The sequence below is a fragment of the Alexandromys fortis genome, unplaced genomic scaffold (genome assembly GCF_014885135.2).
Source record: "Alexandromys fortis isolate MF-2015 unplaced genomic scaffold, M_Fortis_MF-2015_v1.1 scaffold_154, whole genome shotgun sequence".
NCBI classification, from domain to species: Eukaryota; Metazoa; Chordata; class Mammalia; order Rodentia; family Cricetidae; genus Alexandromys; species Alexandromys fortis.
In genome coordinates, this window is record NW_026068040.1 from 2,333,658 (window position 1) to 2,349,781 (window position 16,124).

Sequence of the window (16,124 nt, forward strand, 5' to 3'; positions counted from 1 at the left end):
CTGCAGCGGTCGGATTAATAAATCACCAGTAATAGATATTTGAACAAATTTAATAACAAAACCAGACTCACGAAACCAAGGTTCCAGCGGAGTAACCAGCGGAGACAGGAGAGGCAGGGGGAGGAGAGGCGCGCGCTTTTGCCCGCCCAATATATCCGTAAACAAACGCCTGAGGGCAGCCCGCCCCCAAGGGGAGGGCTTATCCCTACACTGTCCTTGTATTTTAATGTATGTTTGGTGTTCTAGAAGTGCATGAGCCCTAAAATTCATAACCGGATTCAACCCAAATTGGAAAATTGTATGGCTTCCCCAGCTACATCCAGAATGTATTTGTGTGAAGATAACATGACAGGAAGCTCCAGCACAGAGTTTATCAGTTAGCCACCACATAGCTAAGTGTTGGCCACCCCCCCCTCTTTAATTGAAAATAGATTCTTCACTCATACAATACATCCCAACCAAAAAGAAGTACATTTCTAATGTTATCCTACCATCTACCTTGGCTAAAATCAGAAGATTTGAGTTCCTGATTAGTATATAGATGTTATTCCCATAAAATCTGTGAACTATAAAAATTGTGTTCCCTCAATAGTAAAGTTTTATGGCAGTTATCCCAAAATCCTGTAGACCAACCAATGCTGCCTTTCTGTATGGTGACATATTCTTCATGAAATGACAGAAACTGTCACCTGAGCCATGGTCCTTGGGTTTATATTTATTATTATTATTATTATTATTATTACATTAAAAAATACCAATCCAAATTCCCACACTCCTTCCCTTCTCCCACTCCCTCCATACACCCTCCTACCCCTTCCCCCTCCAATCCTAAGAGAGGACAAGGAACCCTGTGGCAAGTCCGAGGCCCTCCCTACTACATCTAGGTTGAGCAAGGTATACATTCAAAGAGAATAGGATCCCAAAAAGCCAGTACATGCAGTAGAGACAAATCCCAGTGTCGCTGTCAGTGGCCCCTCAGTCTGCCCTAGCCATGCAACTGTCAACCACATTCATGGGGATGAGCTTGATCCCATGCTCGTTCACTCCCAATCCAGTTGCAGTTGGTGAGCTTCCATTAGCTCAGTGGGTGAACCCTCATGGTCTTGACCTCCTTGCTCATATTCTCACTCTTTCCACTCTTCACTGTACCTTGGGAGCTCAGTCCAGTGCTTCAATGTGGTTCTCTGCCTCTGTTTCCATCTGTTGTTGGACAAAGGTTCTATGGTGACATTTAAGATAATCATCAGTCTGACTACAGGGCAAGGCCAGTTCAGGCACCCTCTCCTCTTTTGCTTAGGGTCTTAGCTGAGGTCGTCCTTGTGGATTTCTAGGGATTTTTCTAGGGCCAGGTTTCTTGCTAACCCCATAATGGCTTCCTCAATCAAGATATCTCTTTCCTTGCTCTCGTATCTGTCCTTCCTCCATCTCTACTATTCCAGGGCCTTGGGTTTTTAAAAGACGAAATAGTGTTGTTAATATTTCTGAAGCCTGTATTGAACACTCTTCAGGCAGTTGGCTTCCTCAGCTGAGAAGTCTGGGGAACAGTGAGCTGGTCGCCGTGTCCTATGCATTTGTGTGATTATTTAAAATTCTGTTCCTTCTAGCAGACAACATTGCGCTGTACTTTGAATTATAACAATAGAAAACAAGTCTCTAGTGAATGGTAGAAACCATAGGAGAATACATTCTTTGGTACTTAAGAGGATTGAGACTATGTATGTGAAACCAGAGTGGACTAGCCCACTGGTGCTGGGCTAATCACCTCTCCTGGAAGGCATTTCGCGGTGTCATGAGCCAACATCATGAGCCACTGCAATGACCAGGTCTTTTCTCATAAATGAAAACGTAGGGGAAATGCAGGGAGTGGAGTCATGTAACCATGCAGCTGGCATCCCTGGTTCTTCTCTCATTTAACAGGCTGAATGTGTGTCTTTTACAGAGGAATTCAAGGGCTCCACCGTGGTGGAGCTGATGAAGAAGGAAGGCACCACCCTCGGCTTGACGGTATCAGGAGGAATCGACAAAGATGGCAAACCGAGAGTGTCCAACCTGCGGCAGGGAGGAATTGCTGCCAGGTAACTGCTTCGTAGGGAAACAGAGAAAAATGTATAAGGGTATAATTAACTCAAAGCATTAGAGTTCATCGGAAAAGGTCACTGATAGAGAAGGGATGGCTGCTGTCTGCCAGGCAGTGCCTCCCCACAGAAGCACAGCAGGCATGCTTCAGGAAAGGCTCCCCAGCTCTGCCAGTGGCTGTGCTGAAGCCACTGGGGACTTATGTGTCCCCTCAGGAGCAGCCCAGCTCTCGCAGGTTTAATTTCGACAAGATTGCTTAAGGTCTGACTGTGCCTCTGGAGAGCAAATGGGCTGCAGAGGAAAAGTGACATTCAGATCTCCTAAGTGTGGAGCAGATGACCCGTAAGATGTAAACTGGTGATGGAGCGAGGGAGGGAGGCACAACTCCAGTTTCTAGGCAGAGTATTTACTTTTCCAGGCAGGAGACTTTGCTTTCTCACCAGTACATAAGGCGTTTCCTAGAGGAAACACTGAGCAGGAAGCTTGCCTTGTCTGTGTGTCCAGTGATAGATACTTTGACTCCTGGCCAGTGGTCTCATTGCCTGCTCTTGGTTTGGAAGTCTGTCTAGTAGGTAAAGCCCAGAGCATTGGGGGTTCTGTGGCCACAAGGGATGATGGGAATGATTCGGAGAATCACATCTTGCTCTGGAATTTCTTCCTCTTCTGTTGTAGGAGCTGCTTGTTTGTTCCCGGCCGCCCAGATCCAAAATAATCACACAGAAACCACATTACTTGCAATACTGTTTGGCCAATAGCTTACACATATTTCTGGCTTACTCTTATATCCTAAACTAACCCATCTCCATTAATCTGTGTATCGCCATGAGACTGTAGCTTACCAAGTTCTGGCATCTGTCTCCTGTCGGGCTACATGTCTTCTCCTTGACTCTGCCTTCCTTCTCCCAGCATTCAGTTCAGTTTTCCCACCTAGCTCTACTCTCCCCTATCAGGCCAAGCCAGTTTCTTTATTAAGCAATGGTATTCACAGCATACAGAGGGAAATCCCACATCACTCTTTGATATTCATTTTATCAGTCATGATCAAGTAGACAACTTTTTTTTTTTTTTGAAGAGCAAACACTAAGAAACAAAATATGCTATTTCCTTGACTCTGAGTCTGGTCCCACCCTCAACGAAGACATTAAAAGCTCTGAAATGTCCAAAGGGCAGGTGAAAAAATGAGAGGGAAGAAGAAGAAAAGATTTGAAGTTTCTAGGATCATGGTGGATCCCTAAAGAAGCAATGCTGGGGGCCAAACAACTAATGTTTTCAAGTTTTGTTTTGTTTTATGATGTTTTAAAAATAAAAGAGGTAAAAGGTTTGAGGAACAATCGGAGACAGGTCAAAGACAATATGGTAGGCACCACTGTGTGGCAGGGTGTAACAGGCAGGGTAAGTAGGCTAGCTCAACCACATCCCACCCTTGCTCAGTCACACTCCTTTGAGATTCCAGTCAGAGGAAGCTGGGTATTCGTTATGTTCCCTGTTAATCTAGATGAGGGAAAGTAAAAAGATAGAAGACTGTCCTGTGGGGAAAATGTGTCCACCGTAGTGACTGCATTGCTTTGCAGAAGTGACCAGCTGGATGTGGGTGACTACATCAAAGCAGTGAATGGGATCAACCTGGCCAAATTCCGCCACGACGAGATCATCAGCTTGCTGAAAAATGTTGGGGAGAGAGTGGTCCTGGAGGTCGAGTATGAGCTGCCACCAGTCTGTAAGTGAAGACAACCCTGGAGGGAGGACTGCCGGCCACAGCTTCCTACCACTGCTGGCTTCTCTTCTCTTTCCCGTCAATGTCACTACAGCAAACAGAGAGCAGTTGTGTCCTATTTCAGAGTAACTTGAAATGGGAGACTACGCATCTCCTTAGAAAGCACTAAGAACACACAGTTGGCAATGAAATCATCTAAGAGCCACGTTCTAGAAAAGTGATCTGTGGATATTGTTGCCATTTAAGTTACTTTATTTAATAAACAGTTAACATAATTTAAATCCTTACCTTACATATTATCCAAATACTGTGCTTAGATTTAGGAAAAGCATGTTTACATGCTTTATATCATCTCTTTGATGCATAAGTTCATGAGAAAACATGAAAGATAATATATCTAATTATTATTAAATGATGAAAATAATAGTAAGTGCAGCAGACAGCTTTGAGAACTTATTAAATCCAGCTTCACCCGCTACTTGTCCTTGAGAAGGTTGCTTAAGCGTTATGTCTCAGTTTCCCCATCTGCAAAATGGAGAGCATTGCTTGCCACACGAAGTGGCTGTTAGCATCAGTAAAGCACTTAGAACATGGCCTGACACTCTACGAGTTTTTAATAAGCAATAGATCGACTAATCAAAACTACAAGACAGGCGTCTGTTCTTTTCAGTCTTTGAAGGTGCAAGGCAAGGCTTTTTCAGGTAATAGGCTGAAAAGTGTCTGAACCCAGCCTGTCTGTCTCACTCTCTTGAAGTATGGCTTCTGCTGGTTATGGCTGCCTTGCGTTGAAGCTATGCTGCTCTGGTTTCCCATGTCCTTTGATGAGCTGTCACCAGGGATATGGCCCTAGCCAGCTCTTTGCTCTTCCCTACCAGCGAGAACTTAGATTATTATGAGTAGTTGGTGATAATCCACGTTTAGCAATGAGTTGACAAGTATTTGCTGTGCCTCGGCCATGAGTGCACTCTAAGAACATCACGACATCAGTTGAGATTACTTTCTACAAGGGTGAGACAGTATTTAGCAAAAGCCATGATAACCATGCTGTATCCTAAGGGACAGGGAAAATACGAAAAAAATAAATCAGAAGTAATTGGGGGTGTGGAAGGATTGGGAACAGACTACCGTGTTACATAGGGAAGTTGGGAACAATAATTGAAAAGGTGACAAGGTCCAGAACTTGAAGGCGGTGAGGGGGAACAGCCATATGAATTTCTGAAGGGAAGGCTCCAGGGAGAAGAAATGGTTGGCAGTAAGAGCAAAAGGCACGACAATGCCAGTGGTTGTTCTAGAAACATGGAGGCCAGCGTGGCAAGAGTGGAATGAACAGGAAGAGAATTAAGAGCCAAGGTCAGAAATGCAAGGTGGAGTGACCTCATGGGTCACTGGGAGGACTTAGGAGCTCACAGTTGCAGCGGCTTCCCGGTGGCTGGGCTTACACAGAAGCAATGGCCACTGGAGACAAAGGGAGAGACAAGTGTTGGGAGAAGGCTGCCAAGATCCATGAGAAGTGGTGGTGAGGAAGATGGGAAATGGATTCTGTGTGCTTTGAATAAGGGGCCTACAGGGCTTCCTAATGAACGTGAGGCAGGCTGTGCAAAAACAGATTTGGGGTCATCCCGAGGTTGTGAGCCTGATATAGTTGCCATTAACAGAGCTGGGCAGGATTGCAGGGAGAACTGGTGTTGGAAAGACAGAATACGACATTTGAGATGCATTTGTCAAGTACACAGAAATAGCAAGGAAGAGGCCAGCAATGTGGGCAAGTGATTTAATTATAAATTGAGATTGAGGGTAATACAAACAGTATTTGAGACTCAGGGACCAGGTGAAACCAGCCAGGCTACGTTAAGTTCTCTGAGCCGTGGGATGCCCACCTGTAACTGGCTACAGCCACTGCTGGGTGTACGCTGTAGGAATTCAGCAGTGAGATCACGTGCTTAGACCGTTGCTACACACTTGGCAAATATTAGCCATTATCATCATCATATGGGCACAGTGGTTTCTTTAACTTGATGAAAGTCAGTTTGCCTTTAAATCGTTATCTCGAAGCATCGCCTGGGGTTAAGAAAACCAACTCTGTAGAGATGTGTCTCTCGTTTATACATTTGCCTCCCACTGAGTGTGTGTATTAGGAAAACACCTTCCCTTCCTAAAGGAATTCCATCTGGTTTATAGGGTCAGGCCCGGAGTGGGGCTTTGTCCAGTGTCATGAATGATTCAGAGCTAAGGCTCGGGGAGAATGGGAAGGGATGGTGCAAACCGACTAGGAGGAGGACCACCCTGAGCAGAGGTCCAGCGAGGGAGTAAGAGCTTACAGTGGCCTGCTCAGGCTGGACAGGGTGGGATTGTCAGAGCAGAAATGAAAGGCAAAGATGTCCAGGATAGCAAAGCAGCCAATGAGGCAACAGGAATCAAATGATGAGGGCCCATGGACTATGTGGGTATTGAACAATCTTTAAGGGCTTCTTAAAAACCATATCGTCAGACCAGCATGTTTCAAGTTATTATTCTAGAAACGAAATGGAAAATAGGTCCAAACAGATGTTCTAACCTATGGGCCAGACGCTGTTACTGTTTCCCAAGACAGGAGATATCCTTGGCCTATACAACATCTACAGAGTTACAGAGAAGGTTGGTACCCAACATGTTTAGGAGATAAATCTGCTGAGGCTTGCTACTGAAATAGATTTGTCTTCCCTGTGCAATAAAATTGACAGGAAAAAAAAGAAAATACGCTTTTAAACACCAAAGTATTTTTCATGATAGAATTCAGTTGGAAGAGGCCTGTCCTCCAAGGATAATCTCTATCTATTTTTCTTACATTTGGAAAATTAATAAGACCTGGGAGTTCAGAAAGGTTGAAGGCATTAGCAAGCCTCTCCTGTACTTAGCTCGGAGCACTGAGACTAACCAGGCCATCGCAGCTAGCTGAGGCCCACCCACGCTAGTTTCTCTCTATTCCTCCAACACCAAGAACCACACACCAGAGCACAGCTGTCTGAGTCTCAGCCTACTCAAGGGCTCAGAGAAAGCTGGGTGTGTATGTCTGTGATGTGAGAGATTAAAAAAAAAAAAAAACTTAAAGTCTGACCATGGGCAATCCACTTGTCTTTCCTAAGATTCGGTTTCTGTATGGAAATGAAGTACGGGTTGACCTGTGCTCCATACTTCATTTTAACTGAGAATTTTCTACTGCTTGCAGACCTACTTGGGGAGATTATGAGCAAAGTGTATCCTCTGTATTTATGCATTAAACATTGACCCAGAAATACGTCCACACTCTGTTCACATAGCCCCAATGGAATTTTGAAATGCTAAGTAATTCTTGGCCATTTTCGGTTGACAGTTAGCATTTTATCATCAGCTTAAATAATGAGAAAGAATGTGATTTGGGGACAATCTATTTACTTAAATGGTGTTTCTGTTTAAACCTTGAAGCTAAAGACTCTCCCTGTTTAATAATTAAAAAGAGAAATCTGTCAGGCCCTTTTGGTTCCTGTTAAATCACCAGCTGAGTGAGCCCAGCTGTCCAACAGAAGGAATCCTTTCTTCGCTCAAATAGACAAGTGAACACAGGTCACTGTGTGGCCTCTGTCCTGACCCTGGGATCATCCTGGTGGGCGTGGTGAAGTCGGAGGGATGTTTGAAGATTTCCTCCATGCAGTGCATTCTGAGGTCGCGTCTGTAAATAGGAGCACTGCTCTAGAGAGTTCTCCCAATGGCAGAGGGTGAGAAGGCGGCCCAACCCACTTCCCAGCCTCTGCTTGCATCCCCTTGCCTCAGAGGCAAACGAGGCACAAGGACAGCTCAACTCCTGGTCTTCTGCAGAGGCAATGAGGATGGAAGAGAGATGGAGCGTTTGACTTGGTGCAATCTTATCTGCCATAGTAAAACAGCTTTCCGGAAACACACACACATTCACAAACAGAAACACAGAGCCACAGTCCAAATAAAATACTGAGGGAGACCTCACCTAGCCCTCTAACCCTTTGGCCAAGCCTCTTCTTTACATCTCTGTGGAATAATGAGTAACATTTACATGGTCAACACCAGGGTTCTGACTCTGGGTGGGAAAACAAAATCAGCTAGGGCTAATAGTGTGAATAAAAGCTATAAAGATCCAATGTGTTTTGTTAATTGTATTAAGATGTTGCCAACAATAGCAGCTGTCATTGTAAATGATGTAAAGTAGCATGTGGATGTTCTGAAGCTGCGGGTAATCCCAGAGTCTTCATACAGACAAGATTTGACTATTAGAATTTTGTGGTCAGCTATAGAAAGCTAAAACAAAATGAAAATTTCAGTACTTAACATTCCCAGGACAGACATCCATCCGACATGCACAGGTGGCCCAGAGCTGGAATTTGGTTGTGTGTAATTGAAAGATAATGTAAGGATTAAATAAGATAATATTTGCAAACCGCTTTGCTGAGTTCTGGACACACAGTAGATGCTCGTCAGGTATTTCTCACCACGTCTTTGCCTTCCTCACACCAATAAAATGAAAATATTATATTCAAAACTAGTTTCTTCAAGTGGCTTGTTGGGTCATAGAGATAAGAAATCATTTAGTTCAAAGTCAGTTTTGTTCTTCATTTAATTAAAACTATCCCTCAATTCTTTCATTTGTTTGTATGCACTGTCCCTAGTTGATTAAACTGAAATTCCCTGAAAAGCCAGGCAATGGCATTCAATTAAATCAGCCATGTAGCAAAACATTTGTTCAACTGTGCATGTATGCTGTTTGTCAGCATATCCAGGTTTTTCCTGTACTCTCTGCCCTGGCCTGGTAGTCGGCAGATCAACTTTGGGTACCAGTCTAATTCTGTGAGTTTAAATGTCTAACTTTTGCCATTGTTCCTACAGCACCCCTTTAGATAATAAACCTAGAATTTCTGACCATTAAAAATAAATACAATTAGTGTTTAATTTAAACCACTAGCTTGTTGTACAGATGGTGAGAAGAGAGTAATTTCTAATGGTTCTTTTCAATTGTCTATATGAAGATGCTTCTTGAATTTGGATGAAGCTAAGTCTTGCGAAACCCATCCGTCTAGAGGTGAAACTGTTGTGAAGTTGCAATCCCTTGAATAATCCTAACCAACCAAACGTCTCAGCCTGATCCACTGGAAATGGCCTCTTGCCACTTAAATTAGCCTCGTTTTTGGTAAAGCATTAGCACAGGCTTATTCTATAAACTAAATGCCAAGTAGCTCGTATCCTCTGCTGAATATCTCACAGAGAGGGAAAGCGAAGCATGTCTGAGTATATTCCACACCACAGTAGAGCCAGCCCGTTGTAACTCAAGCATCCTAAGCCATGCTTTTTATATTGATAGCTTTATGTAAGAAACATGTTAAAATCTCGTAACAGTATAAAATGTGTTGTTGATAATAATTATGGCTGTAGACATTATATGTTTTTTTTTATATCGGATCTCACACCCAGACTATCCTTTAAATTGCTCTAGCCCAGGCTAGGTTTGAACTTGTAATTCTCCTGCCTCAGCCTCCCAAGAGCTGTGGTTACCAGCATGCTCCACCATTCCCAGCTTCCCCTGTACAGTTTTTTTTAAAGGATTGGAAATACTTCTGTACAACACACAAGTTTTTCTTTGTCCACCAACAAAATCATTCCAGCACTCATCACGTTAAAATACTAATTTGTGGATTTTTTTTCATGTAGCAATGGTTTATTAAACAATCATAATCACTCACCATTCCCCAAAAGCAGTTTACCAGAATATTTTATTGACTCTACCTTACATGCCGGATCCCCGCGTGTGTGGTATACTGTAATTAGAGACTGTAGCTTGGCAGTACAATTTCATTTTGTGAAATGAGAGCAATAAAAGACAAACCACAGAACACGGCAATAATAGGCAGATTGAAGCCTATCTTTGTTTTCTTGCCCGTCACGTTTTGAATGTGCTTAGGGTTTCTTTGGCTCTCCATGTTTCATCTGGGCCGCTGGCATGTTTGCCGAACAGCTGTCTATGTGTCAGAAGATCTGTTTGCATCGGCAATCTGATTGTAAGCTGAGAAGAATGAGTTTTCTTCATCTTCCAGCTTCAAAACTAGAAATGAGTGCAGAAATTATTTCATAAGCTTTGCAATAATCATATTACTTTTGTATTTCACAAAGGGAAACGTTTCTATTTATTGGAGATTGCCTTGCTTGCAAAGCAACATAATTTTCACCCCCTATTTAGGATAGGAAAGAATCTAGCTATGACTTTGTTTCTACTTGGAAAAATATGGGTCATTTGTATGTGTAACTACACATAGTCTCTGTATGTCATTACAATTATTTTTTTCTTAGACTTTATTGGCACTATTTATTACTTGTTTTCAAAATAAATTATTGCAACAGAACTTGCAAGCCTATTGTAACACACTGAAAAGTTATAATAGAAATGTTATAACAACCTTAAATTTACGCTTTCCCATCTCATTCCCGTATGCAGCTGTGCAAGGATCGAGTGTTATGTTCCGGACCGTGGAGGTCACTTTGCACAAAGAAGGCAACACTTTTGGTTTTGTAATACGAGGTAGGTGATGGTTAGCAACTGTGGGTCTTCAGATGTTCCTGGAGAATTTTTCGGTGAGAGGCCAAAAGGCATCCTTTAAATCTGATCTTTCCATAGGGTAAAATTATCATCAAGCAAGGAAGACTATGAAAAAGAATCAAACAAATTTCAAATTCAATTTTGTTCTTAGCTCAGTAATACAGTGCAAGTAGCTACTCTTAGTGGACCTGGTCAGTTCCCCGGGACTATACTGACACTGCACTTTCTAATGTTCCTTTGTCCTTGTATCTGGTCTTTATTACCAAATAAAAAATATTGATAGGAATAGATTGATTCAATACTTAGGAATTAAGCAACTTTGTTTATATTACTTTCTTTTGAACTGCACTTTATTCTTACAGCTTTCTAAAAATGGACCAATGATAATCTAACCCTGGGGCACCCTTCTGTGTTGGCTCTCTTGGTCTCATTATGAAATGGCATTGATACCGAAGAGTTCAAGTGACTCTATTAATTCTGAACTATGACTCTAAGTTTTTATGGCTCTGTTTTTCTTATTAGTGACTTTACCCCTGAAAGACTATTGCAATATTATCAGCTCTTAAACTATAGTGTGATAATGAGAGTCAATAATTATGTGTGCATCAGGAAATTTTAACACTACAAATTTGGAGGGAATTTTTCTGTTGCTATTATGACCTATAACAATGCACTTTACAAGAGTAAGACTTCTGCCCACATGATTGATAAAAGACTAACCAATATTAGCATGCATCTTAGTAATTATATGTTCACCAAACACTAAAACAGTTCTGTTCACTTGGACAAGCTTTTCTTTATAGCTGAGCTCTGAATGGATAATTCTAATATGGTCTAGTCATTCAGCAAACCAATTACTCAATGAAATATTTAGTAAGCATACATCCACATGCCAGTAAGACAATAAGTTCTGTATGCCACTTAAGACAAAGAACTTAAGACAAAGACCCTACCTCAAGGAATTAAGATCAATGAACTTGAAACACAAGTTAATAGTTTCCACTAAGTGAGCAAAACTAGGTTTGGCTTGGTGGTTTCGACAGTGTTCTGGTTATAAAGCTTTTCTGGCCAAACTGTATCTTTAAGAGTCTCAATAGGTTCCAAGGCCAGGTTATTAACCACAATCATTTTTTAATTTCTTATAAAAATAATTAGACAAACATTGTAAAAAAAAAAAACTCTCCCTACAAGGTATTTAGGCTAAAGGGTGGTGTATGCAAATCTTCTTTTCCTTAAAACCATAAGGGAAATGCATTGGAAACACATGCCAAAATTTCTAATTATCAAACAACTGCAGCCAAGATTACTGCTGCTGTACATATCCATCACAGTTACTATAAGATTAATTGGTAGCGAATCAAATTGCTGATGAAAGACCTGAGCCAATAGCAATTCATCATCACAAAGGAAAGTGAACAGATGCAACTAAATTCCAAATGTAATATTACCAAAATATCCTTCAAACAGATTTCAGAAATTTCAAAAGTTTATGTGTGTGTGCACAAAGAGATCTCTAGAGGCTGAAACACTTGCTGATACTCGGGTAACACTTCATTCGGACAGGAATAAGTGAACCATGAACTGAATGTTCTTTCATTGAATTTGTATGATTATAGGAACTATTCTGAAAAAATAAAGTCTTCATAGTAGTGAACCAGGCTTAGCCGATGACTGCCACATTTGCACAGACTTGAGGAATTTCCTTGATACACTGGTTAAACATAAAAGTTTGCAGTTTTACAAAATTTTGCATTTCTAAAATCATTTGAGGTCCATCTCTAGAAAGTTTCTCCATTCAGTGAGCAGCCACAACCTACCCACTAATGGTCACTGGCTGATCAGAGTGAGGCACTATGGTGGGCAAATGTTAATACGTCTGATGTTATTGACACAGCTGCAACTTCAGCTAAATTTGGGTCAGCGGGAATACCAGATAAGTCAGGATAAAGGTGGGCATTGCAGACAGAGCATGTCCATTCAGTGATGGAGTTTCTTCTGCCCCTCATCTGGTGGAACTTTGACCTTTGTTAGCAGATGAGTGAAATTTGGTTTCTAATGAAAAAAAAAAAACTTGGTTCCCAAGAATAGATATTCTTCCTATAGAACAAAACGTGTGAACGTCAGAGAGTTCCTTCCTGGAACCAAAGAACATTCTCTGGATCAGCAAGATGGCTCAGCCAGTAATGGTGCTTGCCAACAAGGCCGATGACCTGAGTTGGATCCCAGGAATGCACATGGTAGAAAAACTGACTCCTGCCAGTCATCCTCCCATCTCCACATCCATGTACAAGCTAAAACAATTTAAAACGTTAAAAACAGTTTAAAGAACAAAATCTGTTTCTAGAGAGCGTCAGTATCACCAAACCTGCTTATTACCCTGGACAAGGAAGCTTAGCCCTTCCCGTGTTGACTGTTGTAAAGAATTCTGCTCATTCTAACACATGCATGATATTCACATGTGGTCTCTACTGTGATACTGGCATTGGCTTGGTTTTCTAGGGCTAAATATTGAACCTGGAGTCTCATACATGCTAAGTTCCTGTACCTCCTGCCTCAGCTTCCCAAGTGCTGGAATCATAAATGTGTATCACCACATTCTTCTTTCTTTCTTTCTTTCTTTCTTTCTTTCTTTCTTTCTTTCTTTTTTTAACCACTTGGCACTTTTCTTGAGTTTCTTTTATATGTGGTTGGAGACTTGTTCTTCATCTATACTTTATCCCATGATGCTAAGCATAAGGTGTGCATACCTGAGCATTGTTTACGACTAGGGGATGTCCTCATTGGACCAGTAGTTTCAATTAGTAAGCCCCATACCATTCCAGCTGTCAAATGGCTTCTATCATTCTGATTATTTGTTTATACATATTGAAAGATGGAGAGGTAGTGTCTTCAAAACCATTCTGCCCAACCTGAATAAGGCCTTTAAGGGTTTTCCATGCCAGAGGGCATGTTGCATATTCTCCTCTCCTCCATATATCCACAAGTACACTGCGACATCTCCGCTGGCGCTTTGTAAGTAATTCTTTATAAAGGCAACAATGAGAGTATTTAAACATGCCCTTCTCTTTTCTTTTCTTCTTTTCCTTTGCCCTAGGGGGAGCTCATGATGACAGAAATAAGTCTCGTCCGGTTGTGATAACCTGTGTCCGTCCTGGCGGGCCTGCTGACAGGTAAATTCCATCTTCCTTCATCCTTGTCCAGAATAGACTAGATACAGTTGGGGACTGGGAAAGAGAGAACGACCAGTTGTAACAGCTGGATGTCAAGTGTATATGTGAGACTGTGGAAGCTGCAAGGCTTGAGCTGGGGGAGCAGAGAAAGGAAGGTGTTGCCTCCTCCTCCTCCTCCTCCTCCTCCTCCTCCTCCTCCTCCTCCTCCTCCTCCTCCTCCCTTTACTAAGCTTTCTCTCTGGCAAGTCTGCAGTTCTGAGCTCAATTCCTCCATCACAGGCACAGACAACACCGGCAACCTTTCAGGGTTGCTTGCTTTTAGCAAAGGGTGTGTTGGGTGGCCAGACTCACCAGAAGCACTTACGGAAAGAAATGGGCTCTTTCAAGACAGAGTTGGCTTGTGTCCTTCTGCACTGCCATGTTCCATGGGAAGACGGGCGGGTGCTGTGGCATCACCTCGTGGTGGTGACCGGATCCATCACTGAGGAGTGGCATTTACTCAGATGAAAGTTTTGTCAACCTCTAGAGATTTCCCTTCCTTGAGAATTTGAGTATATTAAGACAAAGTGCTTGTGGATGTTTTCTCATGAGCCTTGCTGGGTCCCAAGTAAACTCACAATCTAGGTGTCCAGAGAGGCTTGTGTCTGTGTTGTTTTCTGATGGCAAAAGTGAACTCAAGAGTAACGGAGGAACACAACTTCTTCCATAGATACTGCTAAAGGGTGGGAAGTAGATACACTAACTGCTTCTGTCTATCCATTTAGAATCAAGAGTTTTTTAAATGTTTGGGAAATAAGTTACCACAATAAATACTATTTATGTATGAAGCACATTCGACATTCCAGAAAGTACACTACATGCATGGTGAATATCACATTACTTTAGCCTTACAATCGCCCTATAAATGAAGCATTCTTATTTTCTCCCTGTTGATCAAACCTCGGCCCAGGATGGCTAAGACAGACTTTAGAAAGAACTAGGGCACATGTCCAGGGGTGATGGTCCTCTGGAGCTCGTGCCATGGGCTCCCGTCTAAGGCAAATATTTCCTGTAAAATAGGAACATGAAAAGCTATTGGATTCTCGGCTGTGCCAGCAGCTAGCATCTCTTTGCCTTTGCCGAGAACAGCACAAAATACAAACATCAGAGAGTTTCAACTTTTTCCTTTCCCACGCTTCTCTTGGGGACTGCTCTGTCTAAAGAAAATAATCGTATACACATTTCTTATTAATCTTTACTCTTAGGGTTGGCAGGGACGTCAGGAGCAAACTGCAGATTACTATCAAGTGAAATTAGGATCCAAAGAAACCTGAGCACAGAATGTGAAGCTTTAGAATTATCTAGATGAACGATGCTTGTTTTGGAGACAATCCTCCCTGGGTCCCACATTTGTCAGGCTGCTTTTTGGCTTTCTCATCTCATACCCTTCCCCCCAGCAGAGGCATCTTTGACCCCGCCCCGTAGTGTCACTAATGTCTTATCGTCATCTCCTGGTGCCTTGAGTCTCCGTGTTCACAGCAGGGAGACTATTACTGGCCGGCCTCATCCTAGGCAGGTGAGGCCAGATTGGCATAATGATTGCTAAATGGCTTCATGACTCAGTAGGGAAATGTAGAGACTAGAAATTCTCACCCACACTCCCTATTCCACTTGGGTTCGCAGCTAATAAATGGGCTGAAATTAGAAGGCTTCTCTGTTCAACCTGACTTTGGGGGGAAAATAGGTGAATGCTATTTCCTGGGCTCCAATAAATCAATTTTAGACTTCAGGTGAAAGCCTACAAGCGGGAAAATGTGCCTCTCGTACTTCTGTCCTCCACGAGTTAACTGTGGGTGACCAGGTTATTTGCTACTGTGTGGTTATTTTCTCATTACTGGTTTTTGTATTACAGCAATTTTCTGTTCCAGGTTGCCTCTTTACACTCTCGCTGTCATTCTTGATGCTGAAAAGAATGCAAATGGGATGGATGGCGGCAAGCATGCGCATGGAAGCATGGTGCTGGCTAAGAGGCTATTAAAGCTGGGCCCCATTATGCAGAATTACTCAAGACCGCTCCTTTATTCTCTCTCTAGAGAGGGCACCATCAAGCCTGGAGACAGGTTGCTCAGTGTGGATGGAATTCGGCTTCTTGGAAGCACCCATGCTGAGGCCATGAGTATTCTTAAACAGTGTGGACAAGAAGCAACGCTGCTGATAGAATACGATGTCTCCGTCATGGGTATGTTGAAATACAATGTCTCCGTCATGGGTATGTTGGAAGCCCCCAGGGTGTGACCTCTTAAGCTCTAGTTCATGTCAGCTGTCATCTGCAAAGTCACCTGGGGTAGCTGTGACTGGCCGCCCCCTCATAGCAGCTGGGGTGTCACAATGCGCATTTTACTCTGCATTCAGGAAGAGGTAGGTGCTGCTTTTCAGTGGTGCAGAGTTCTCGTGTCCACAGCTGTAGTTATGAAGCCGCGTACCCTCAGGGCTTGACCTAGCAATCGTGTCTCCCATACAAATTAATTTTTTTATATTTTTTAAATTTAAAAATAGCAGCAAACTACTTTTTACCTCCAATATCATAAAACTTGAGTTCTGGCTTTCTGATTTT

At 42.5% G+C, this 16,124-nt stretch overlaps 1 protein-coding gene across 4 annotated transcripts in view; it reads left to right on the top strand.

Moving 5' to 3' along the window:
• The window catches only part of Grip1 (glutamate receptor interacting protein 1), a 632,754-nt gene that overhangs the window by 477,002 nt on the left and 139,628 nt on the right, over window positions 1-16,124 (top strand). For all 4 annotated transcript variants that reach the window (XM_050165496.1, XM_050165498.1, XM_050165497.1 and 1 more), the window contains exons 3-7: window positions 1,940-2,075; window positions 3,648-3,793; window positions 10,260-10,343; window positions 13,456-13,531; window positions 15,604-15,749. In XM_050165496.1, coding sequence (XP_050021453.1) covers window positions 1,940-2,075; window positions 3,648-3,793; window positions 10,260-10,343; window positions 13,456-13,531; window positions 15,604-15,749 — 588 coding nt within the window. The remainder of the gene's footprint in view (window positions 1-1,939; window positions 2,076-3,647; window positions 3,794-10,259; window positions 10,344-13,455; window positions 13,532-15,603; window positions 15,750-16,124) is intronic.